Here is a 24,736-nt window from a genome sequence, read left to right on the forward strand (position 1 = left end):
GGCCGAGTGAGACAGGCATGTGGAGCCACGCAGACTCTTTCTGGCTCTGCAGCCAGAGCAGATCTCTACTCTTACAGGTTTCACATCTGCAAAGTTGGGGGACACTGACAGCATGTATTCTGAGGTGTAAGGGGATCGAATGAACAGCATCAGTGTCCAACACACATAGCCTATTTGTACCATTCTATTCTCATTGGAAACTGCGGCCCTGGGATTCTTATCTCTGGCTCATAAAGAAGCTTACAAGCTGAGGATGTAGCTCATTTGGTAGAACGCGTGCCTTGCATGGGCAAAGCGCTGAGCTCCCTCCCCAGCACCACATACAATGGTCCTGGTGATACACACACCAGTAATCCAGCACTTGGGAGGCACGTGGAAGATGAGGGAAGGAGGATCAGAGGTTTAAAGTCATCCTGGGCTACCTAGTCTCGGAAAAGAAAAAGAGACCAAGCTGGTGGCTTGTACTTGTAATACCAGCACTCGGGAGACTGAGGTAAGAGGATCGACATGAGTTTGAGGCCAGCCTGGGTGACAGTGAGACCCCCATCTCCAAGCAAGCAAACAGGAACAGCAAAAGTCCCACAAGATGGCTTGTCGAGTAAAAGCATGTTGCCAGAGCCAGTGACCTCCACAGAAGGAGGAGAAAAGTGACTCCCAACCAAAGCCTGCAAGTTGTCCTCTGCTCTCTCTCTCTCTCCCCTCCCACTGGCCCTCCCCAAAGTGACTCCCAATTCCTGCAAGTTGTCCTCTGATCTCTCTCTCTTCCCCTCCCACTGGCCCTCCTCAGAAGTGACTCCCAATTCCTGCAAGTTGTCCTCTGATCTCTCTCTCCCCACCAAGTGTAAAATTTAAAATAGTAAATACATAAATAAACATCTAAAAAAATAAAGAAACACTGGCCTGGGAAGGTCATATTACCCAAGTCATATGGGTGGCAGGTGACAGAGTCAGGATTTGAATGCAGGCTGTCAGCAGCCCATAGTCTGCTACGCTGTCCTGTTTTTTTTTTTTTTTTTTTTTTTTTGGTGTCCTACATGCCATATGCCTATCTCATACTTGTATGATACATGTCTGTAGAAGGCATGAAGTCAGGTGGGCTGTCTCCTTGCCCCAGAAGCCCAGAGCGTGGCCGGTGTGCGGCACAGGACAGCTGTGTTTATCGGTGGGAGCTGTGGATGTCCTGCATGTGGGATGGGAGGAAGCTGCTGGTGTGATAACCCAGCAGTGGCCCAGAGAGTGCTGGAGCCTGAATCTCGAAATGGCTTCCCTTAGTCCTGGCTGCCCAGGTTGCATTGTCTTATTGGAAGATGCCTGTTTTGAGCAGAGATCTTGTCTTCTCCACGGGGCACAGTGTCCCATCTCCTGTTTCCTGAGGGATGTGGGATTGATTCTACAGGGCTTGGAAGAGCCCACACTAAGATTTTCTGCTGAACTGGGCATGGGGCGGGGGCTGAGGTGACCAGAGCCTGGGCCTTGAAGACTCCATGCTCTGGTAGCAGGTGGGTCCCAGAGCCATCCCTAGCAGCGTCCTGGTGTCTGATGGATGTTTGTACAGACAAGAAGGAAAGCATGTAGAGCCTGATGGTAGCTTAGCTGGCATAGGCCCAGGCTGAGTCTGTCAAACTGTGCTATTCCCAGCCCCCATCATCTCTGCCAACAGCAGCTTTGGGAACTATCCCCTCACCATGTTAGGCTGCTGATCACAGTATTGGACCCCACCCTACCGTGTCATAGGGGAGGGCACATGAACAAGGCCTGGCCAACCTGAGTCCTCCCCTGGGGCTTCATCATTCAGCCTAGGCAGGGAGAAGGTTTTTAGGTTTGCACCCATGAACATGACTGGTTCCCCTACTGAGAAGGATGTCTGGTCTCTGGAGGTGGGAGTGAGTGTGGGTAGCATGCAGAGGGGGGCGCTGTATCAGCATGGGGGGAAACATCCCCAAAAGCATGGCTGAAGGCCTTGATCAAGTCCTACCTAATGCCTGATCCTCCATCCCATTCAGGAAATGCCAGCCAGAAGTATACTTACTGCCTGGCAAAAATCCAGCTGGAGTTGAGATTATGTCATTTACAAACCTGAGGATCCCAATTAAGGAAGCCTCTCAAAGATCCTGTGTGGGAAGGGCTCTTGGGATGTGTATCAATGGCAAAGACAGCTGGAGGAAGAGTTATGATAGCGGTCCGAAGAAGATGTCTGGGCAGCAGAGCTTGAGCACATGACACACTCATTCACTCACCCAGCCATTCAGGCAGCACCAGGCTGCGTTCCAAACACTTTATAAAGAACTGATTAGCCTTCCAACAAGCAGGAAGGTGGATACTGTTTTTTTTTTTTTGTCATTTTATAGGTATGAGAGTAGGCACAAAGGGCTTAAGTTGTTCACTTAGGGTCACGTAGCTAAACTTGAACTCCATACAGTCTGGCTCCTGAGTCTTTGTTCTTAACCAAGAGTGGGGTGTGAGTAGACCCAATCCAGCCCAGTGCTCTGTCCATGTCTCTTGGCCCAGTGGGGACAAGGCTTGCAGTGTCCCTGGCTGAAATATGGCCCTGGAACTCTGGAACCCCCAGTGTGGCCTGGGTGATAGGGAAGGAAGACAGAGGTTCCTATGGATTCTCTTGGAGGACAGGATGATGGGGTGCTGTCCTAGCCATTTCCCAGCCCAGGAGGACAGGGAGCCGATGCCAGGCTCCTGCCAGGCACCCTGCCATTCTGCAAGCTGTGATGTGATAATCTCCAGTGGTGAGTGATGGGCTTTGGCTAGGCCCTGCTGAGACCGCGGCAGGAGGCTGGTGACTTTAAGAAGCCCTGGCTGGTAGCCCAGTACTGGGGAGTTTTCAGTGGCTCCAGCCAGAGAAGCCCTGAGCAGGCAGGAGGGGGAGTGTGCACTGAATGCTGCAGTGTGTGCAAACGGGAAAACAGAGGAGCCCCGGGGACCTTCTGCACCAGCCAGGCTTCAGCTTGCCCTCCACGCCCAGGCTCCTCCCTCATGCTCTTCTCATTCAAAGGCTAAAGCCCTGTTTACAAGGGAAAGGTGGCAGCTCAGCCCAGACCAAGAAACTTCCCTGAGGTCACACAGCCTGTTTGCTGTGCTCTCTACAACCTTGTAGACCTTACCTCATTGGCCTGTCCACCTGAAATGTTTCTGGAAGACATGCCAGAACCCCCTCAGGTTTCCCAGCCCTATCCTAAGCACCCTTCCTCTTGTTAGCCCCAATTCCAGAGAAGGAATTTTCCCTGGTGACAGTGACAGGTGCTTTTGCATTTGTGGGGAGGACCCGACAGCCCAGGAATCCCTACAATAAGTGGCTTGTGAGGTTGGGGGTGGGGACTGGCTGGAGCTAGGACAGCAGGCCAGCCAGTCTTGGGAACGTCAACTGTCGCTTTGGAACAGAAGAGACTCAGTATAGGCCCAGCCCTGGAGGTTAGGGCTTTGCTAACAGCAGAGCCACCAGGAGGGGACAGGAGAGCTTAAGTCAAGATCTGGATCCAGGGAAGGAGACAGTGTCCCTAAGGGGACGATGTACCATTCCCACGTGAGTAGAGGGCTTGTTCATGGCCCCTTGCCAAGAGCAGGCCAGCCAGGTTTCTACAGAGTGACTTGTTCTAGACTTTCTGGGGACACAAGTGGAACCCACTGTGGTCTTAAGAAAAAAACAGTGAGTGGGGCTGGAGCAATAGCTCAGCAGTTAAGAGCACTGGCTGCTCTTCCAGAGGAGCCGGGTTCAATTCCCAGTACCCATATGGCAGCTCACAACTGTCTATAACTCCAGTTCCAAGGATCCATTGCACCAGGCATGTATGTGGTTGCACATATCTGTACATGCTAGTAACATACCCATACACATACAATAAATAAATCTTAGAAGAAAGAAAGGAAGAAAGGAAAGAGAAGAGTGAGCATGTAAAGGGATGCTGGAGGCAGGATCCCACCCTGAGCAGACTGGGCCTTTCCTCTGCTAGGCACCTCCATGCTAGAGGCTTGCCTCTCTCCTCCCATTTCCTGTGCAGAGCCTGGTACTCAGAGCAGCTGTCTGCGTGGGCACAGTGGGTCGCTCTCTTGGCTGTTGAGTCTGAGTTCCCCACTTCCTGCCTTTGGTTATTTCGCTGAGGTACGGAGAATCTGTAGCCCCAAGCCTGGTGGGGGCAGGTAACCAGGATGTCCTCTGGGGTACATAGTAAGGTCTCCTCAGTGTTCTTGTGCCAGCTGGAGTCCTTGCAAGGGCGCTTAAACCTTGCTTTTCTGAGCCCCTCAAACCCAGCCACTGTGCTTGGCACCTTACCCAAGGGGGCCTTTCTCCCTCAGAATCTCTGTGAGGAAGAAGCTGCTGCACTCCGGTATAGAGGGAGAAACTGAGATTCTGAGAAGTGTGACATGACTCCTAAGCGGCTAAGCCGGATGTGGTCTGGCTTTAACATCAACCTTCCTGCCATATCACAGTTTTCATGTGGCCCGATAGCCGATCCTCAGAGAGTACTGATCCCACGTGGGAATGTTGAAGCCGGTGGCCAGCCCTGCCTGGAACAACATTGAGGGAGCCCACGCTGCACTCAGCATGAAGGGTGGAGAGTCTGGGTGGGAGGGACAAAGACCACTCTGTTGGCCTGTCTTCCTGCACCTAATGTTGGCTCAGCTTTGAGCCCTTAACCACGGGCAGCTGACACATGGGGCTTTGGAAGAAGCACGGGATGGATGGCAGAGGTCTGTTCCTGGCTGCGTCTCTGGCTCAGCAGCCCCAGGGTTGGGCTTTTCTCTCAGAGCCTAGGTTACTAACCTGTAGAATGCTCCAGGGCTGGAAGGCAGGATCCCCCACACATACACACACCATACTGTCCCACTCTTCCTTAAACTCCATTCTCCCTTTTGCCTCAGAGAGAGGGCTTGAAATAGGCTTCTCCTGACTCACCCTGGTCTTTCTGGTCTCAGGTGATGGGTCACCAGCTTGCAGAGACCTTCTCTCAACACCTGCATGACCCCTCCCTGCTGGCCTTTGTTTCATGAGGCCGCCGGTACATGGTCAGTTCAGGAACTGAAACAGGAGTCATGTTGCTGGGTTTAGACACCCTCCCCGCATCCAGGGTTGGATGACTGTGGCTGACTACAGAATGTAACCTCTCTCTGCTTGTTTCCTCATCTACCAAAGAGAACCAGATTACATATTGCTACTTTTAAGAGGATACATTTTATTTATTTATATATATATATATTATATTTATTATATAATATATATATTTATATATATATTTTATATATATACAGAGATACATTTAAAGCACTTAGCATGTAGTATTTGACTGGTAGAGAGCAAGCACTCAATGTGTTTGATGTGATTATTTCAGCCACATTATTTCTCTCCCACACCACAATTCACGTTGCTCAGAGTGAGGATTCTGTCTTGTTTAATGACATACTCCTCTCTAGGAGGTTCATTTCCTGGGATGCAGGTACTGGATTGGATGGATGAATGGATGAATGGATGGATGGATGGATGGATGGATGAGCAGATGAATACCAGCATCTTGGGCTTTGAAGAGCTTTTGAAGAAGTTTGGATGGAGGTTGGGAAAACAGATCTGATTGTAAGCTCTGAGCCCTGCCAACTCTATTCCCAGCAGACCCTATGGCCAGGCCACTTTCACCTGTCCCAATGTGATCCGTACCCCTCCAGGCAGAGGAACCTCTCTAGAAGTGGGTGTGGCTCCCTTTTGCAGCAGTGTGACCACAGCAAACACTTCTGGACAGTGTGCAGTGCTGTTCCCAGATCCTAGTCCAACCACGGGCCATGAGGGCCAACGAGAGTTTTCCCTGTGCTCAGCAGCTTCCTCCCAGGCCCGCAGCATTGAACCAGCCTGTTTTATCTTCACTGCCCACTCATTTTTCAAACCCTCCCAAATAGAAATGTCTCCACTGGCCCTTACACTGCTCCTATGCCCTGCTGCTCTAGAATTTCAGGGTGGGTCGCTGACACAGCAGTTCTCCTATAAGCCCTTCCTGGCCCCTGGTGCCCTGTGTGCCCTAGAAATGTGAGTGGATGTGCCCAGTCTTAAGAAGGAGGGGGAGGTGCAATGTTACCCCTAAATGGAGGTCATTGAGGCTTGGGGGACAAGACTGCTGGATGCCCTATGGCGGTGAGGGCCAGAAGTGGCTTTACCACAAGGTCTAATAGGGCAGCTCACAACTGCTTGTAACTCCAGTTCCAGGGGATCTGATGCCCTCTTCTGACCTCCATGGGCGCGCACTCACACACACACACACACACACACACACACACACACACACACACACATACACATACACACACACATACACACACACACACATACACATACACACACACACATACACACACACACACACACACACACACACATATACACATGCGCGCACAAATAAAGTAAAATACATCTTCTTTAAAAAACAAGCCGAGCAGGGTGGCACATACTTTTAATCCCAGCACTGATCAGGCAGACTGATCTCTGAGCTTGAGGCCAGCCTGGCCTACAGAGTGAGTTCCAGGACAACCAGGGCTACACAGAGAAACCCTGTCTTGAAAAACCAAAATAAATAAATAAATTAATTAAAAAATACTTTTTGAGACAGGGTCTCATAGCTCAGGCTGGCTTTGAACACACTATAGAGCTGAGGATGATCCCCCTGCCTCTACTTTCTGAGTACACCTCTCACCCCCCGGTTTATGTGGCGCTGGGGTTGGAATTCAGGACACCTGAATGCTAGACAGAGCATTTTGCTGACTGGGTCACACCCCCTGCCTCAGTTTAGTACATAGGTTGCCACATGCTGCTGATGGCTTCTGTTTTAGACACCATGGGTCTGCACAGTTCTTCAAAGATCTGCTCCTCATAGCTTTAAACTTTAGATTTCCACCTCTGATGTGGCCGGCATTGTTCAAGGAGAGCAGACTGGTTCCCAGGAGACATCTCCACATGTGTTTGTCACATTTGGCAGGCCCAGCCTTCACACCCAAAGACCTTGAGCCCCTCCCCACCACACTTCCGCTTCCATTTCTTTTCTATGGAGGTGTCACTGGCAGAGAATAAAACACAGGTGACAGCTAGATGTCTTTTGATAAACACACCCATTTGTAAGCAACCACAGTGAAATCAAGATGGACACTTCCAAAATGTCCCTATTTCCCAGCCTCGCTCCGTTCTAGGAAGTCCTGCTTTCTGAGGTCACTGCTCTCCGGACATCTGCCACCATTGCTTAGTCGGTCTGGCTAAAGCGTCACATGAATCATTTTCCCACATTTGACTGAGGAGCTTCCTAGTGGGAGGCATCTTTTCTCTTTGGTGTGTGTCGTGGCGCCAGCATGGTGAAAAGGAACCGCCAGGCCTGGGCCTCAGAGAGGAGGAGGCCAGGAGGAGTGAGTCTGGGCTGTGAGGCCTTGGGGACCTGTGGTCTGTCCACTGGGGCATCTGTCTACCCTCTAGCTATGTGAGAATGCGGACCTAACAGCATTCGTGTGTTTTTGTGTTGTTTGTTTTTATAAAGGAAAATTAAAAATATTGATTTTCATGTCAAATCCATACCACGCTGGTTTTTTAAAAGCGTTGACACATCTGCGGACCAGATTTGACCAGCTGGCAGTGGGAGTGAGAGCCTGTAGGCAGCAGTGACAGGAACAGCTGATGCTCGGTCCAGCCCTCCCTTTGTCTCAGGTCCTTGTCCTGTGAAGTCGTTTAATCCCTGTAATGATTTTTAATAAATCCATCTCTTAGTTGAGTAAGCTGAGCCACAGACAGGGGCTGAGTACATTGGCCTCAGGCTATAGACCAAGCCCCAAGACAAGCAGCAGTTTGAACACAGCTGTTTCTAGGGACTGGGTTCCTAACCATTACCCATACTCCTCCAGGGTTCAGGGAAGACGAGGCTGCTCGGCCTGACGATGCCACCTGAGGTGTAGCTTTGCCAGCCTGCGAGGCGCTGCTTCCCTGAACAGGCCTGAGAAGGCCTAGCCTTGCCCGCTGAGACTGCCCTGGCATAGACCAATTTCATGTCTGGGTGCTTTCCTAGCAGCTGGGTGATGGGACCAACGTTAGTGGTGCTGGCATGGCAGGAGGTGTGGAGAGGGGGCTGGGAGCCTGGTAGATGCCTGATGAGGGGTTGTGGGAGGTATGAAGTGGGGCCCAGCCCAGGAAGGCGAGGGTGGAATCAGACCAGGCCAAGACATGCTGCTGCCTCAGGGATACTAGGGCCTGGGCACCCCCACTTCCTGGGGTTGTGTCCAGACAAGCCTGCTCTCTGGAGAAGTGGGGATAAGGATCACTGGCAGGGCAGCCTTCTGCCTCCCAGGGGTGAGGCTGGGGAGTGATCAGCTGGACTCCCATCCCGACTCTCACTCCAGGGTCCTTGTTGCGTTCTCAGGACCCACTCTGGGGAGAAAAGCATCTGTAGCCTCTAGTTTTTGAAGAAGATGGTGTAGAAGGGCCTGCAGACATGTCCAGACTCTCTCCTGTGGCTGTAGCCTGCCTGTAAGTCCCTGAGTGGGTATAGAGTAGGCGCTAAATAAGTGCTTGCTGTTTTCTTTTTTTTTAACCCACTTTTGAGATGTCTAATGTTATCACTACCCAGAGTTGATGATGATGATGATGATGATGATGATGATGATGACGACTGGCTTTTCAAGATGGTTTCCCTTTGTAGCCCTGGCTGTCCTGGAACTCGCATTGTAGACCAGGCTGGACCCAAACTCAGAAATTTGCCTGCCTCTACCTCCTGAGTGTTGGGATTAAATGTGTACGCCACCATACCTGGCTTCTGTCCCCAGAGTTCTAAGAGGTACACAGTCACACAGCTAGAGGTGGTGGCAGAGAGAGAAGAGGAGATGTATAGGGTGCTCAGTGCCAGCAGGGGGTGTTGGCTGGAGGCTGGGCACAGGAGCTCTGCCTCTCAGGCAGCTTGTTCCCCTAGAATCAACGCTGTGTCCTAGGGAAGACCTCATGCTGCCTGTATCTCCTCACTCTGAAGTTTCTGAAGCCTTAGTTTCTCAGTCTGTGAACTGGAAAGAGTGCTGCCCATCCTGAAAAGAGGTGAGGAAGGCCCAGCTTAGAGTACACGCTCACAGGACCCCTGTGAGGTGGTTGTGAAGCGCCTTTGACCGTTTAAGGACAAGGGACTGACAGGTCCCCAGTCTAGCCCAGTGAAGCGTAATCTACACGCAGAATTCCCCATAAAAGAGCCATTCGGCCTCGTAGGCCATCTTTGTTTCAGGCAGGGTGTTATGTAGCTTAGCCCAGGCTGACTTCTCGTTCTGCGTAGCTGAGGATGACACTGAAGTTCTCATCTTCCTGTACCACCGTTCCAGCTCCATGTATGTTATGTTGTATTTTGGGTGCTGGGCTGAATTTTGTTTCAAATTACTTCATTTTAAGCGTATGAGTGTTTTGTCTTTATGTACCTGTGTGCCACATGTATACCTAGTGCCTACACATGACAAAGAGCTTCGATCCCCTCGAGCTGGAGGTACAGATGGTTATGAGCTACCATGTGGATGCTGGGAATCAAATCTGGTCCTCTACAAGAGCAGCCATTGCTCTTAATCCCTGAACCATCTCTCCAGCCCCAGATTTTTGTTGTTGTTCTTGTTTCCTTTCTTTTTTTTTTTGAGACAGAGTCTCATGTATCCTCTGGCCTCCAGCGCACTGTGGAGCTGAGGATGGCCTTGAACTTCTGATCCTCCTGCCTCCTCCTCCTCCTCCTCCCGGATGTGCACTGCCACACCCCGAGGATGTGGTTCTGGTTCGTTTGGGTCAGGCCCTGTATCATCTGAGCTACACCCTCAGGCACTCTAGCATTTCTCTTTGTGTTTGTTCAGGACAAGTTGATGTCACATCTGTCAGGTCACCTTGCTGTCCCCCATAAAACACCTATGTGAATCCTAGCTGTCACTCACTGGCTGTGTGACCGTAGACTAGGGAATGGACTTGCTGAGCTGTTTTCTCAACCTTGAGAAGGGCTCATCCTGCCCACCTCGGACCTCAATGAGAGCTGGACAGGATCGTCCACATAAGTTGGTTGTCCCGGGGTTCACAGATCTGGGGTGTGCCTGAGCTTCCTGTCCCTTCTGTTTCTTCCTCTCTCCAGCCGCAGCCTGCCCACCACGGTTAACACAAATACTAATTACCAGCACTTCCACAAGCTGTTTCCTGGTTGAACCTAATTACCAAGCAGGTCAGGCATGTTATAAATATCATTAAACCAGACAGATTAGCTTTGTCCTAAGTTTTATGTGATTAGATCAGCAAATTGTTCCGGCACCCCTGGCCTCTTCAGCCTGGGACTTAACCAGCCTGGTTGTCCCTCACAAGGGTGCTGCAGCACCAAGGTGCAGGTGTCTGTTGGTGGCTCTGGACTCCGGGGCCAGCTCTCTGGTCTGCCTTGTACACAGTGCTCTGAGAAGATCAGGAGGCCATGCCTGAGACAGACAGGACCAAACAGGTGCGAGGAGGGAGGGTAGGAGGTGGTGGCTGCTCTTGTCAGGGCAGAAATGTCTGCTGTGGGGTGGAACCCGCAGGGATGGGACCCAGACTCTGGTTTTCCAGGTGTGTGGCTGTTGGGCATGTGTGAACATCTTCTGCAGTCCCTTTATTTTTACATGAGACATGAGGGTCCTCTTCCCTCTTGAAGAGCTGGCTCTTTCTCAGCCTGCCACATGCAAGGGGACAGTGACTGGGTGCCGCTTCCCTGCCTGCTAGGCACCCAGCTAAGGAGCCTATGTGCCTTGCTTAGGCCAGCACATGTGAAGACCCCACATGCTAGGAACTCCTGCCATCCCTATGACATGTGAGGAAAACCAAAGCATAGGAAGGAACTGAGATGTCAAAGCTGTGCTGTGCTTAGGGCGAGATACTGAAGGCCTGTTTTAGAGGAGAGGGGAAGAAACCTGGTGAAGTCCTGGAAGACTGCCTGGAAGAAGATAGCTGAGCTGAGAAGTTCATTGGTAAAGAAATCCGAGGGCCGTGGGCATGCAAAGGCTTGGAAGCAGGAAACCCGAGAGTTAGGGGACCCGACCTTGTGTTCTGCTGTGGTTCCAGTGTGCATGGCGAGAGGGTGTGAGAGATGAAAGCAGGAGAGATACGAAGAGTCTGATCCTGGGGTGGAGAGAAGGTGGAGGTGACAGCTGGCAGTTTTCATTCTGTAGCCCCAGGAAGTCTGTTAGCAGGAGACAGGCTGGATCTTGTCAGTTAATTTACATCTTTCTACCCAGAGTTCAGTGGGAGATGAGCCACAGGGAGGTCCAGGGACTAGGAACCTAATAAGGGAAGGCTTCCTGGGGGAGCTGAGCCTCTGAGGCTGTGAGTGGAGGCCAGAGGTGACTCTTGGGGTACCTGGTAGGGGGAAAGGAGTACATTGGGTCATCCGTACACTAGGGAAGAAGCGGAGGTAGCCAGCCAGGCATGGGTCACTTCTACCATAGGCACCAAAGCAACCAGCAGCTGCGCTCCTCAGGGTCTAGATACACAAGTCAACACAGGTCTACATACGTGGACGTATGTAGAGTCCATTATACTGCACACAGGCCATAGTGACCCACTCCCTGCCACGTGTCTGAGGAAGCAGCCAGCAACCCGACCTCCCCTGTATAGTCTAACCTCCGGTGGTTCCCTAAAGCCCGGCTTTAGGCCTCCTGTGCCTCCTACCTCTTGCCCAATATCCCGTTTCCCTGCTAGGCCAGTGCCATCAGAGCCTTTGGTGGCCCAAAGCCAAGTCTCTTTCCCCCACCTCCCAAGTTCTAGCCCTCTATTCCCACAGCTCAGATGGAGTGGCCTGTGGCCTCCAAAGAGCCCTGCCTAAGAGCTAGGCCCTGTGGGTAGTGGGGGAGCAACAAGAAAGGTGGGGGGAGGGGGCTGAGGGAAGATGGAGAAACTCTGGAATCAAGTCTTAGTTGTGTTCACTGACAGGCCTCAGTTTCCAAACCTGTGAAATAGGTGTCTCAGGACTGGTTCCACAAGATGATCATAGACATGAATAAGATAAGGCCATGAAAGAGCCTTGTCAAGAGTCAGCAACTTGGGGCGGGGTAGCCAGTTATTATTATTGTTGTTGTTGTTGTTGTTGTTACTTAGTACTTTGGCTGAAACTCAAGGCCTTGGGCATGTGAGCAGGTTAGCTACCACTGAGCTATAGTGCTAGTCTTGGCCAGTTACGTTTATTTATTGTTCTATTTAAGACAGAGTCTTGCCGGTTGTGGTGGCACACGCCGGTAGGATTTGCTGAAGGAGGTGGAGGCAGGAGGATCACGAGTTCGAGGCCAGCCTGGCCTTCTACCCCCATTCTGATGTTGACATCTCTCTTCCTTCCTTCCTTCTTTCCCTCCCTCTCTCTTCTTCTTTCCCTCCCTCCTTTCCTCTCTCTCTTTCTCTCTCTCCCTCCCTCACCCCTCCCTCCCTTCCTTCCTCCTTCTCTTTCTTGAATCTCTCCCTCCCTCCCCCGCCTCTTTCTGTGTGTATGTGGGGCAGGGTCTCTTGTCTTCCAGGGTGGCCTTGGATTTACTATATAGTCAAGAATAGCCTTGAACTCCTGATCTTCCTGCCCTACCTCCTAAGTCCTGGGATTACAGGTGTGTGCCACCATACCCAGTCTGTGGTTGGACCCAGGCCTTCATGCTATGCCAGAATTCCACCCACTCCATCCCAGCCCTGTGTTTCATTGTGGGGATCAGCTGACAGTTTAAGAACCTTGTTTCAGAAGTAGCAACAGTAGCTAGGGGGAGAGGTCTGTCAGTAGGATGCTTGCTGTCCAAGCAGGAGGACCTACATTCAATCCTCAGAGCCCACGTTAAAAGCCAAGTATGGGGGCTGGAGAGATGGCTCAGTGGTTAAGAGCACTGACTACTCTTTCAGAGGTCCTGAGTTCAATTCCCAGCAACCACATGGTGGCTCACAACCACCTGTAATGAGATCTGGTGCCCTCTTATGGCCTGCAGGGACACATGCAGGCAGAACACTGTATGCATAATACATTTAAAAAAAAAAAAAAGCACTGGCTGCTTTTGCAAAGGACCCAGGTTCAATTCCCAGCACCCACAACTATCTATAACTCCAACCTCATACATATACACCAATGAACGTAAAATAGAAATAAATTATATATTAAAAAAAAAAAAAAAGCCAAATGTGGAGACAGGGGTTTGTAATCCCAGAGCTGGGGAGGTGGAAACAGAAGAATCCAGGGAGCCCTCTAGCCAGCCAATCTAGCCTATTCAGTGAGTTACAGCCAAGTGAGAGACCCTGTCTCAAAAAAGAAAGGCGGCGGCCGGGCGGTGGTGGCGCACGCCTTTAATCCCAGCACTCGGGAGGCAGAGCCAGGCGGATCTCTGTGAGTTCGAGGCCAGCCTGGGCTACCAAGTGAGTTCCAGGAGAGGCGCAAAGCTACACAGAAAAACCCTGTCTCGAAAAACCAAAAAAAAAAAAAAAAAAAAAAAAGAAAGGTGGCCAGCCTGTGCCTGTGGGACAGGACTCGAGGTCGTCCTCTGGCCTGCAGGCATATGCACACACTGTGTGATAACAATCCGAACAATGCAGGCAGGGAAGTGGCAGAATGGGTTAGCAGACTGAGGTGTGAAGTGAGAGCTTTCCCCATCCCCATCTTCATGCCTGTCGAGTGAATGTGTACGGGATGACACGTAGCTTCTCAGTTGCTGGCTGACAACTGATGGGCGCTTGGCCACTGGGGTGACCCCCTAAGCAATGGAGACGTAGAAACAGAACGTGAAAACAGCTCAGGGTGTGGCCTGCCAGCCCAGGCGCAAAACACCACTCTGTCTCTTCTGACACGCTCCAAGATTCCCTGAAGCTCCCTGCCTTGGGCAACCCAACCACAAGAGCCATCTGAGTGACTAAAGCTATTGGGACTCATGGGGTTCCTGGGCACCACCAGGCCACGGGCCTTTGTCATTAGAAACACGTGAGTGTCTTTGTGTCTCATTTGTGCTCATCCCAGACCCGCGACAGGGCAGGTTTCCAGATCGGGTACCGTTCTCATCTGCTTCTCCCCACTTTCCCGGTACAGTGGGCGTCGGGGAGCCGGGACCCACATTCCACAGGGAGCTGCCCTCCCCACGTCACCATTCTTGATCTCAGCCAAGCAATTCTTGTGCGCTCCAGGCCCAGATGCAGCCCAGATTTCTGGGGCGGGGGATCCCCACAAAGCAGCAGTTCTGCTTTCCTGAGGCTCGAGGGCAGGGTGTGGTACCCATATAACCACAAATGAGGCCATTAAAATAAGCCTTGGTCATTCCACCAGCCCAGGGCCTAGTCTTCCCAGGGCATCCAGACTCAGTAAGGTCCCCACCCGAAGTAGTCCTGCCTTCCACAAAGAACATGGGCCCTGGTGTCCAGAGCTCAGGCTTGTGACCTGACTCAGGTACTGACTGACTTGCTGTGGGACCTGGCCTCCTTGGGGACAGCTTTTTTTTTTTTTTTTTTTTTTTTTTGAGACACGATTTCTCTGTGTAGCTTTGGAGCCTTTCCTGGAACTCACTCTGTAGCCCAGGCTGGCCTCAAACTCACAGAGATCTGCCTGCCTCTGCCTCCTTCCTTAGTGCTGGGATTAAAGGCGTGTGCCACCACAGCCTGGCTCCTTGGGGAAAACTTAATGAAGCCAGTATGGGTGGGTTTTCAGGAAGGTAAAAAAGCTTGTAACCCAGCACCTCATGGTACAGCCAGGGCTCTGGAGGGGTGAACGCTCCCTGGCCCTTATTCATCTATTTGCTAAGTAGAGATAGGATGTTGCTTGAGGAGGGTGAATGGCTGAGACAGAAGGACACTTAAGACATCTTAAGTGTTGCCCAGTAGATGTAGGCTCCGGTCACCACCTCCCCTTCCTCTCTCTATAAATGGAAGACACAGCTGCTGGGCTAGCCCAGGTGGCTGTGGGGACCCATCATCTGTGGAGTACCTGGCAGGTCCAGAGAAAGGACAGCCATGGCTGGATGTCACCCACTCAGCCCATAACATGGTCCCCACTGAGGGGAGGTGAGTGAGCTGCTCAGCACATCTGGGGTAGGTACAGTTTCACTTCAGGCGGGGCTTTTGTGGGCTGAGAAATCAGCAGCTCTTTTGCACTGTTATTTCTCTTGAGAGGGATGGGAGCCGCCCATGTCATCCAGCCGCTAACAGCTGCGCTGGAATGGATGGGACATGGCTGTCCACCCACCCATAAGCACCTTTGCTCAAACATCTAGAGGCTGTAGCCCCAGACCGGCCCGTGAGAGAATAGCCCACGCCTATCTTGAGATGCCTGCTCTAAGGAGACAGCACCCGGGGGGTGCTGGGAGGACACCTCACGAGGGATGGATGCTGTCAGTGGTCAGGAGGTTTCCCAGAAGGGGAGCTCTCTGAAAGGAACTGGAAGTGGGAGGAGCCGTTGCTTAACCTGCCCACAAGCTACTTTCCTTAGCTTGGGTTTCATTCTGCGTAAGAGGGGCCAAGGGAACCCACCAAAGGGAAGGGATACCAGGCCGGCAGGACAGGAAGCGGGGTCTGCTCTGGCTCTCCTTGGTCCCAGGGGAAGTGCTGGGGGGAATCAAAACTTCTTCCAGGGCCCTTTCCTCTAGTGATTACCACCTGTCACTTAATGCAGCCAAATCTCTTGTGTTTGAAAACCCTTATGTGTCTTTCTCTCCTGGAGTAAGGTAATAGGAACTCCTCCACCCAGTGAGAGAGAGGCAGGAGTTTCAAGAATTTGGTTTATCCTCACCCTCCCGCCCCTGAGGTGGGGCTGCAGAGATGGCTCAGTGGTTAAGAGCACTGGATGCTCTGCCAGAGGACCCAAGTTGGGTTCCCAGCACCTACACGGCAGCTCACACCTGTCTGTAATTCCAGTTCCAGAGACCCAGTGCCCTCTTCTGGCCTCCATGGGCACCAGTTACACATATGGTATACATACATACAAGCAAGCAAAACACTCATATACATAGAATATGCGTAAGCAAATCTTTTTTTTTTTTTTTTTTTTTTTAATGTTTTTTCGAGACAGGGTCTCACTGTGTAGCCCTGGCTGTCCTGGAACTCAGTTTTTAGACCAGACTGGCCTTGAACTCAAAGATCTACCTGCCTCTGCCTTCTGAGTGCTGAGATTAAAGGTGTCCACCACTACGCCCAGCAACAAATCTTTTCTAAAGTTTCATTTCATGTTACAGAGGTGTTTTTGTTTTTGTTTTTTTAACATTTCACTTACATACAAGTACATAATGTAAGTGCACCACATGCATGCAGTGCCTATTGAGGCCAGAAGAGGGCAGCTGATCCTCTGGAACTGGAGTTAACAGATGGTTGTTACTGCCATGTGGGTACTGGGAACCGAACCTGGATCTCCTGGAAGAGCAGCAAGTGCTCTTAACCACTGAGCCATCTCTGCAGCCCCCAAATAAACAAATCTATAGAAAGAGATAGTTCCCCTCCACACATACCTTGCTTTCCACAGGACCTGTGTCCTGAGGATGTGTCAGGCAGTACATTAGACACTGAGGCTTTTGGGAGAATCTGAAGGCACTTTAACCCCTCAACACTCCTTGCTCCACTATTCCTCTTAAGAACTGTCATTGAGCACCTACTCCATGCCTAGTGATGGGGAGTCTCCCACAAGAGCCCAGCTGCTGTAGGCCAAGTTCTGGGGGTGAGGGGGGAAGAGCACCAGGTAACAGGCCCATAAAAACAGCAACAAAATATTAACTGAGTGCTGGTGGTACACACCTGTAACCCCAGCATTTGGGAGGTGGAGGCAGAAGGTTCAGGAGTCCAAGGCTAGCCCAGGCTACATAATAAGACCCTGTCTCCCAAAACAAAACAGATGTAACAGACTGAAATAATATAAGGAAAGTAAGAGGCTGCTGTGAGAGAGTGTGGGGAGCTACCTAAAGTGTTTTGGACATTTGAGCAGGTGGCATTTAATTTGAGACTGGAGCTGGCAGTGGGAGGAGCAAAAACCAGAAAAGAATGTTCCGGAGAGGGGGCAGCAGCTACGAAGGACTTGGCTGAGAAGGAGCAACCTAGGTATCCGCAGATTTGAACAAAAACCAGAGGAGCGATCTGGAGCCTTGGTGGGTGGTAGCTGAAGGGGAGGGTCAGGGACAGTAGCCCGGAGCCTGGCAAAAGGTTGGGGAGATCAGGGGACTTTGAAGCAAGTGTGGGGTGATGAGAATTTCATTTATAATGACTGGCTGATTCTGGCAGTTGAGTGGGCTGTTGAAGGCAAGCACCTTTACCCAGCTGAGCCATCTTGCTGGCCCATAAAGCCTGGAAACCCCCAGGAGCCACCCTGCTCACTGACCCCCTCCCCCTACCTTGGACAGCCACCTCACTCACACCTCCATCTGGTTCACTTGCGTATATGCCCAACAGTGAGAATCAAGTTGGGAGGGAACAGAGATGGTGCTTTGGAGGGATGGCTCCGAGGTTAAGAGCATTGGCCGCTCTTCTGGATGACCTAGGTTCAGTTTCCAGCACCCACATGGTGGCTTACAACTATCCATAACTCCAGTTACAGGGGATCCAATCCACCGTTCTGACCTCCACTGGCATGAGTGTGGGACACATACATTCACACAGACAAAATGTTCATACTCTTTTCTTTTTTTTTTTTTTTTAGTTTTTTGAGACAGGATTTCTCTTTGTAACCCTGGCTGTCCTGGAACTCACTTTGTAGATGGGGCTGGCCTTAAACTCAGAGATCCTCCTGCCTCTGCCTCCCAAGTGCTGGGATTAAAGGTCTGTGCCACCACTGCCAAGCTTTCATACACATTATTTTTTTAAAAAAAATAATTCATTTTTATATTATGTACATTGGTGTTTTGCCTGCATATATGTCTGTGTGAGGGTCTCAGGTCCCCTGGAACTGGAGTTCCAGGCAGTTGTGAGCTGCCATGTGGGTGCTGGGAATTGAACTGGGTCCTCTGGAAGAGCAGTCAGTGCTCTTAACTGCTGAGTCAACTCTCCAGCCCTTGTACACATTTTTTAAAAGTCTGAAAAAAAAAAGAAAGAAAGAAAGAAAAGAAAAGGAACGGCACTTTGGAAAGCTGAAACCTCCAAATTCACTCAGCAGTTTTCATAGTGTCAGGGGACTTTCTTAGAATTGTGTGAACTTCGTTCAGAACTCTGGCTTTAAAACTCCCGAATTAGAGGAGAAAGGAACTGAGACGTGGGGGGATTCCTGACTCCACCTCCACCGCACCACCTCATCCCGCAAGCCTTTCTAGCTAGGTGGAAGACCCCTTGTTTCACCTAAGGGCTGATGTCGAAAGAATCTGACTTGACCCGGCTAGGCTTTGCTGACCTTGCCTCTTGGTCTCTGCCACTGGGGATCCCATTATGAATAAAGCCTCCATGAGGCCCTGTCCTGCCAGCTAGGGTTTGGGGCTGGGCATGGGAAGAAAGAGGTCTCCATCCCAATTCTCACCGAAGGCCAGGGAGGGACATGTGCCCAACAGGCCACGCCCACCTTCCAGAGGGCCCCGCCCCCGGCAGCCAGCATATGGAGACACCAGGGGGATCGGACCGGGACTGGGCATCGTGGGGCACAGCATGCGGAGCGTGTGGCCACCACTGGCCGCCGCGCTGTCCGCTCTGGGGGTGAGGCGGGTGTGGCGCGCGGGGAGGGTCATCTATCCGTGGGCTGATCTCGGGTGGCTGGGGCGGGGCGCCGGGGCCGGCTTCCCCATTTGGCTATGGAGACGCTGAGGGAGTCTGTACTGCACTTGGCATTGCAGATGTCATCCTACAAGCGGGCCACGCTGGACGAAGAGGACCTGGTGGACTCACTCTCCGAGGGCGACGTGTACCCCAATGGCTTGCAGGTAGGAACTCTGACCTTGGCTAGCTCAGCGGTGCCCCGCCCCCACTTAGCCCGGAGGGGAAGGAGGTGGGTCGTGCACCCAGCAGCTCTGGGCTGAGAAGCACACTCTGAGGCTGGCTTCCATCCCACCTCTATAGTTCCATCCTAACCAAGATCCTCCAGGCCACAACTCAGATGCAGAAACACTCTCCTGCCCTGAACTTTTCACGGAACAGCTGGCGGGGAGGGGGGTGCGAGGGGGGGGTACCGGGGTGGTGAGGAACTTGCCTGGAGGAGTTTCGCGGACCCAGCACCCAGCACGGATAGTCTAAAAGCTATCTCAGCTTCCTTATGGCCATCTGGCCTCCCTGAAAGCATTACCTCTTTATTCCTCTCCCTCCTTTCTGACTACCTGTATTAACTGAGGGAAGGAATGGCCTGTCCCCCACCACCACCCCACTCTTCCACCCCCACCCCTGCCCTTTGCCAGCCTTCTCCGGAAGCCTGGTTCCTTCCTTTAGGGTCTGCCCCTGTGGGAATTTCACAGACTTACATCTGGTTTGACGGTGCCTTGCAGGAGGGCTGTTGCGGGGCTTTCTCCTCTGCTCTGCCCCGGGCAGACCTTACTGGCCAAGCCCTCTACATGGGTAGGGTTTAGACATGGGTGGGTAAGCTGAGTTTTGAATAGGAACACCCAGGGCAGTTCTGTGATCCGGCTCTTGAGAAATCATCCCAGAGAGGGCCAGGACCAAGAGGATTTCTGCTGTGTGGAGCCAAGGGAGGGACAGAGAAGAGTCTTGGGTACCTTGTGAAGGACACCTAATCAAAACTTATCTCACAGAAGGAGTGGAGCCTCAGCCTGCCAGGCCTCCGTTGGTCTCCTCTGGTTAGTGACGTAAGCCCAGGGAGACTCCCAGCTCCTTCTCCTGGAGGAGATTTGGCCCCCTCCCTGCAGCATCCACTCAACCTTCAGGACTTCTCTAAACTGGAGGGGTCACTTCCTCTACCTGTATGAGAGGAAACTGAGGCTCTGGGAGGGCTGACAGCTCCCTTCAGGACAGTCACACCCAGTCTGCCTGGGCCCTCTTCCCTGTGGACTCCTCATAGTGGGCTAAGCCACATGTTCCCTTCACGAATCCAGTCTCATCCACAGTCTCTGTCAGTCTTACTTTTCATAGAAGGTTCCAAACGTATCAACGTGAAAGCTTCTCCAAATTCACACGAAAATAATACAGTCATAGCAGCGGTCCACCTGGGTAGATATAGCCTTTTCATATCAGCAGCACATTCATCTGAGTGAGATTCCCCCAGAGCACAGAGAACTCTCTGTCTGTCTGTCTGTCTGTCTGTCTGTCTCTCAAGCCAGGGACTTGGTTGTGAATTCTGACTCCACTGGAGACTCTGAGCCAGCCCCAGAGTCTCTTTCAGCCCTCATCTATAAGATAGGGCGAGAGAAAATGGAGTGGCCTGTGTCACTGCTAGGAAGACTGTTTAGTGACCCATGAGGTAAGGAAGGGCTGGTAGCCACACGGGAGCCAGATCACAGGTGCTGAAGCTGAGGCACAGGGCGGGTATGAGGCATCCTTGTTGTGTGGGTTGAACCTCAGTCTTGGTGCCCCCAAAGCAAGCTAGCTGCCTGTGTAGGTACATTTCCTGATTCCCCTGCAGAAACACGCAGGAAGGTTGCTGAGAATTTGGGGCATTTCTGTAGGTGCCCCGCAAGTCTTGCTTGGAGCCTCCAGGGCTTCCTCAGAGCAAACACAAGCTGGCCAGTGCTCTCTTGCTAAAGGCCAAGAGCCATCCATCCCATGTTTTCTCCCTCCCCTCCCCTCTCCCCTCCCCTCCTCTCCTCCCCTCTCCCTTCCCCTATCATGTGTAAGGCCCTGGATTTGATTCCCTAACAGCACACACATGCACACAGGGAGGCTTTAAAAACAAACTACTTCCACTTAGAAATCATGAGTTCTAGTATTCTGCATTTGAGTTTGTGTATATACATATGTGTATGTACATATATATATAGCTATGTGTATATATGTATTTTGGGGACTGTCTAATTTAGGCCCTCTCTTGAGCCTCCCTAGCTTGAGCTCTGCCAGCCTCTCCCTTTTACATATATGCACACACACATACACACACACATGCACACACACATACACACACACACACACACACACACACATACTTTTTTTTGGTTTTTCAAGACAGGGTTTCTCTGTGTAGCTTGGCGCCTTTCCTGGAACTCACTCTGTAGCCCAGGCTGGCCTCGAACTCACAGAGATCCACCTGCCTCTGCCTCCTGAGTGCTGGGATTAAAGGCGTGTGCCACCACCGCCTGGCCACACTGGTGTTTTTTTTTTTTTTTTTTTTTTTTTTTTTTTTTTTTTTTTAGGTAGAATCTCAGCTGGGCCTTCAACTTGAAATCCCCCACTTTTCTCCTAATCACACCACCACACCTGGCCCATATGTTCATATTTTATTTCTTTTTGGTTTTGTTGTTGGTTTTTTGAGACAGGGTCTCATGTAGCTTAGGATAGCCATGAGCTTACTGTGCAGCCAAGGATGACCTTGAACATCTGATCCTCCTGCTTCGGCCTCGCGCTAGGATTACAGGCATGCGCAGTTGGATGCAGTGCTGGGGACCAAACCTGGAGCTTAGTGTTTGCTCAGCCCCATGCCCCAGCCCTCTAAGCACAAGTTTAAGGCCATGCAGCCCTGCCTCTGTCAGGAGCTTTAAAGACCCGAAAGCACGTCACGCATACAGCTTTCTTTACAAGATGGGTTAGTGTCAGCATCCCACCACTTAGAGCTAAGATTCAAATGAGGCAATATTGAGTTAAAGAGAAATGTTATGCCTGGTGCTCTGAAAATGAATTTAGCTGTCACCGAAACTTCCCGTGCCTGACACCTTTGTGACGCCCTGTGTGTAATAGGGTTTTCCTTCCAAAGCTGCTTTGTAAATGCCGGCTACCTGGTACCCCTCCCTCCCTCCCTCCATCCATCCCTCCCTCCCTCCCTCCCTCCCTCCCTCCCTCCCTCTCTCTCTCTCTCTCTCTCTCTCTCTCTCTCTCTCTCTCTCTCTCACACACACACACACACACACACACACACACACACACACACACACACCGATTGCAGTAGCTTGAAGGAAAATAATTGAGATTACACCTGCAGCCAGCTTAGGAGACTGTCCCCAGCTGTCTACCAAAACCTTTGAAAAACATCCAGTTACTTCTGGGGGAAAAAAAACCAAAATAAGCCAAAGGAAAGATCTCAGAACCATGATGTACCACCCTCTGCATAGGGCTGTCATAGGAGAGCGATTTGAAGGACAGACCCACTTAAGACTCTCAGACAACTTGCCCCTTGTCAGGAGGGACCTTCAGCTCTGTCTACCAGTTACAGAGTAAGACTCTTGGCCAGCAGGGTCCAGAATCTAAAATGGTCATACCTGGGGACTTCACCCCCGCTTCCTAGTATTGGATTTGGGAGACAGGCTCAGAGGCTGCCTTGGCACACCCCCTGGGGTCCTGGCTGATCTCTTTCCCCTCGTGCTGGAGAGCTGCCTATTCCTTCTGGGAAGACACACATTTCCTGAGACTGATTCCTCTTAAAGGTTGATTCTTCTGGAGTCCACTCCCACAAGAGGGGCTAGTAAGCTGTCACCAGTGTCTTCAAGGTCAGGCGTGGAGGAGCATGTGGCAGGTGGGACTTGGGCAGAGTTGGGAAGACATCATAGTTCTGCTCAGAGCTGACCTTAGCGGCCTCAGCCAGAAGTCTACCTCATGGAAACTTTACTGGAAGGAACTTCCCCAAAACGATCCCCCCACGGAGGCACACACACACACACCCTCCCCCCCGTGAGGCTGAGCTGTTATGGTCCGCCTGCTCTGAAAGGCCGAGTCTCAGACAGACGAGAGCCTGGTCATCCTGCCAGCCGTCATACTGCTGGGCCTCTGGGCTGGAAGCGGTGGGCTCCCTGCCAGAGCTTTGGCACACAACCCCTGTTGCTGCTTCTCTGACGCCGGGTTGCTGGGGGCCTTTAGACTCTGAAAGCAGGCTCAGCCCGGTTCCCACCCCTGCATTGCTGGCTCTTCCCCTGGGCCCCGGGGCAGGCACCCATCCTCACCTGTAGAACTCGATCTTGAGACAAGCCTAGGTGAGACAGGCACTCACTTCTGTAACCGAATATTTATCCCCGCTTATAATAGGCTTTGTTGCTGTGCTCTGCAAACCCTGGGAACGCCAGGGCTGGACACCTCCGCTGTCTCCCTCCCACTCTGTCTCTCCCTTTCCTCTCCCTGGTCCTCTTCCCCCTCCCCTTCTCTCTTGGGAGGGCATCCCTGTTTCTCCTGCTCTCTTTCTGTCTCTACCTCACAATGTTTAAGGATGCTAAGCCCGCCAGTGGGCTGAGAGGCCACAGTGACTTTAACGCTCTGTCTTTGAGGGATCATCTCTGTTACCTGGCCAGCAGCCACTCCCCAGTCACCTCTCCCAAAATGGATTGGGCTGCCTGCCACTAATCCTCCTGCCTTCCAAGTGGCCACAGCGTGGTCTCCTATGATTGGCATGTCCTAGTTTCTAAAAGAAAGTGTGAAAACACTTACATATTTCCTTCTTGTCTTCCTCATCTCATGGGATCCACTTCAGGGCACGTGTACTGGGGGCTCAGAGAAAAGGGACTGCGGTACCCTAATACCACCCAGACCTGTCCACTGTACCACGATTTGCCCAGCCTCTCCTGCTCCCAGCCCAGAGCTTCCGGGTGATCGCCCCCAGGAGCTGCTCCGAATTCCCTCTGCCCTCAGAGGCAAGGCTTGTCCAGAAACCTAGAAGTGCTTGGCCCAGCCTTGAAAGTCAAGCAATAAACGTGACAAAAGTTAATGATCCTATTTTCAAACCCCATTTGCCGTTCTTGCTTGGAACTGTGGCTTTTTAATTCAATTCTGACTTAATTCTAATTTAATCCACAGTGGATGCCATCTGTTTAAACACTTAGCTTGACATGGAACAATGATGCTCCAGCCTGCCTGTCTTCTCTTTCGGGGGTGCAGGGGGGACACCTCATGGACAGGACCTCATGATGATCTAGAGAGATGACGCCTCTGGTTTTGCCCTCCCACTTCGGCCCCATGAGTCCCCACTAGGTGTGTCTCCTCTGGAGATCACACTACTATCCGTGCTTGGGAGCTCCCCCACCCATCCACAAAACAGACAAATGGGTGCCAGGCACAAAAATGTCAGCTCTCAAACATTTATAAGTTGCTCTCCATGTGTTTTTAATCTGCCGTCTCCTCCTTCCTTCTCTCTCACTGCCTTGGTGTCTTTGCACCTGGCTGTCTCCCGTTCCCTTCACCACAACACTTTGGTGTCCTGATGAGGTGGCATTTCCCTGCTGTCTCCCCCAAACTCAACAGTCTGTCCCACCAGCTCCCCAGAGTTGGCAGAGGAGTCCTCTTAGACGGGGCTCTCCCTGGCTCTGTGCTCTGTTAGCTGAGCCTTGGCCATGGGACAGGAGAGGCCACGAGGTGGAAGAGGAAGGTTGGGACAAGCCAGGTGAAGGGACACTGAAGACCTTGGGGCTTCTCTGTGTCCTGGAACCTGAGGTAAACCTGAATGAGGTAACTGATGGCCGAAAGTGTCCACGGGAGCATATGTCTCAGGCTATCTCTGAGCAGGTGAGAGTGCCCTGGTCAGAATCCTCTACCTCTTCCTGATTAAGAAAGCTGAGAGGGTCGCCTCAGGCAGCCCTCACCACCACTTGGCCACCCCACTACCACCTGGCCACCACTATGGGGTGCACACCTCTTGTCCCCGCACACACAGTCACAGAGTGTCCCAGTTCTCAGCATCCCTTTTTCAGTTTTTTTTTGTTTGTTTGTTTTGGTTTTTTTTTTTTTTTTTTTTTTTTTTTGAGACAGGGTTTCTCTGTGTAGCTTTGCGCC

General features: G+C 51.7%; 1 protein-coding gene across 2 annotated transcripts in view; it reads left to right on the forward strand.

The window, feature by feature from the left end:
• Window positions 1-24,736, forward strand: part of Ece1 (endothelin converting enzyme 1) — a 104,191-nt gene that overhangs the window by 30,815 nt on the left and 48,640 nt on the right. Inside the window, exons 1-2 of one of the 2 annotated variants that reach the window (XM_059255234.1) lie at window positions 18,481-18,589; window positions 18,727-18,813. In XM_059255234.1, coding sequence (XP_059111217.1) covers window positions 18,542-18,589; window positions 18,727-18,813 — 135 coding nt within the window. In that variant the 5' untranslated portion in view covers window positions 18,481-18,541. Of the gene's footprint in view, window positions 1-18,480; window positions 18,590-18,726; window positions 18,814-24,736 lie in introns of those variants that run through there. The other variant, XM_059255236.1, reaches the window with a different exon arrangement.

Source organism: Peromyscus eremicus, chromosome 2, assembly GCF_949786415.1.
Source record: "Peromyscus eremicus chromosome 2, PerEre_H2_v1, whole genome shotgun sequence".
NCBI classification, from domain to species: domain Eukaryota; kingdom Metazoa; phylum Chordata; class Mammalia; order Rodentia; family Cricetidae; genus Peromyscus; species Peromyscus eremicus.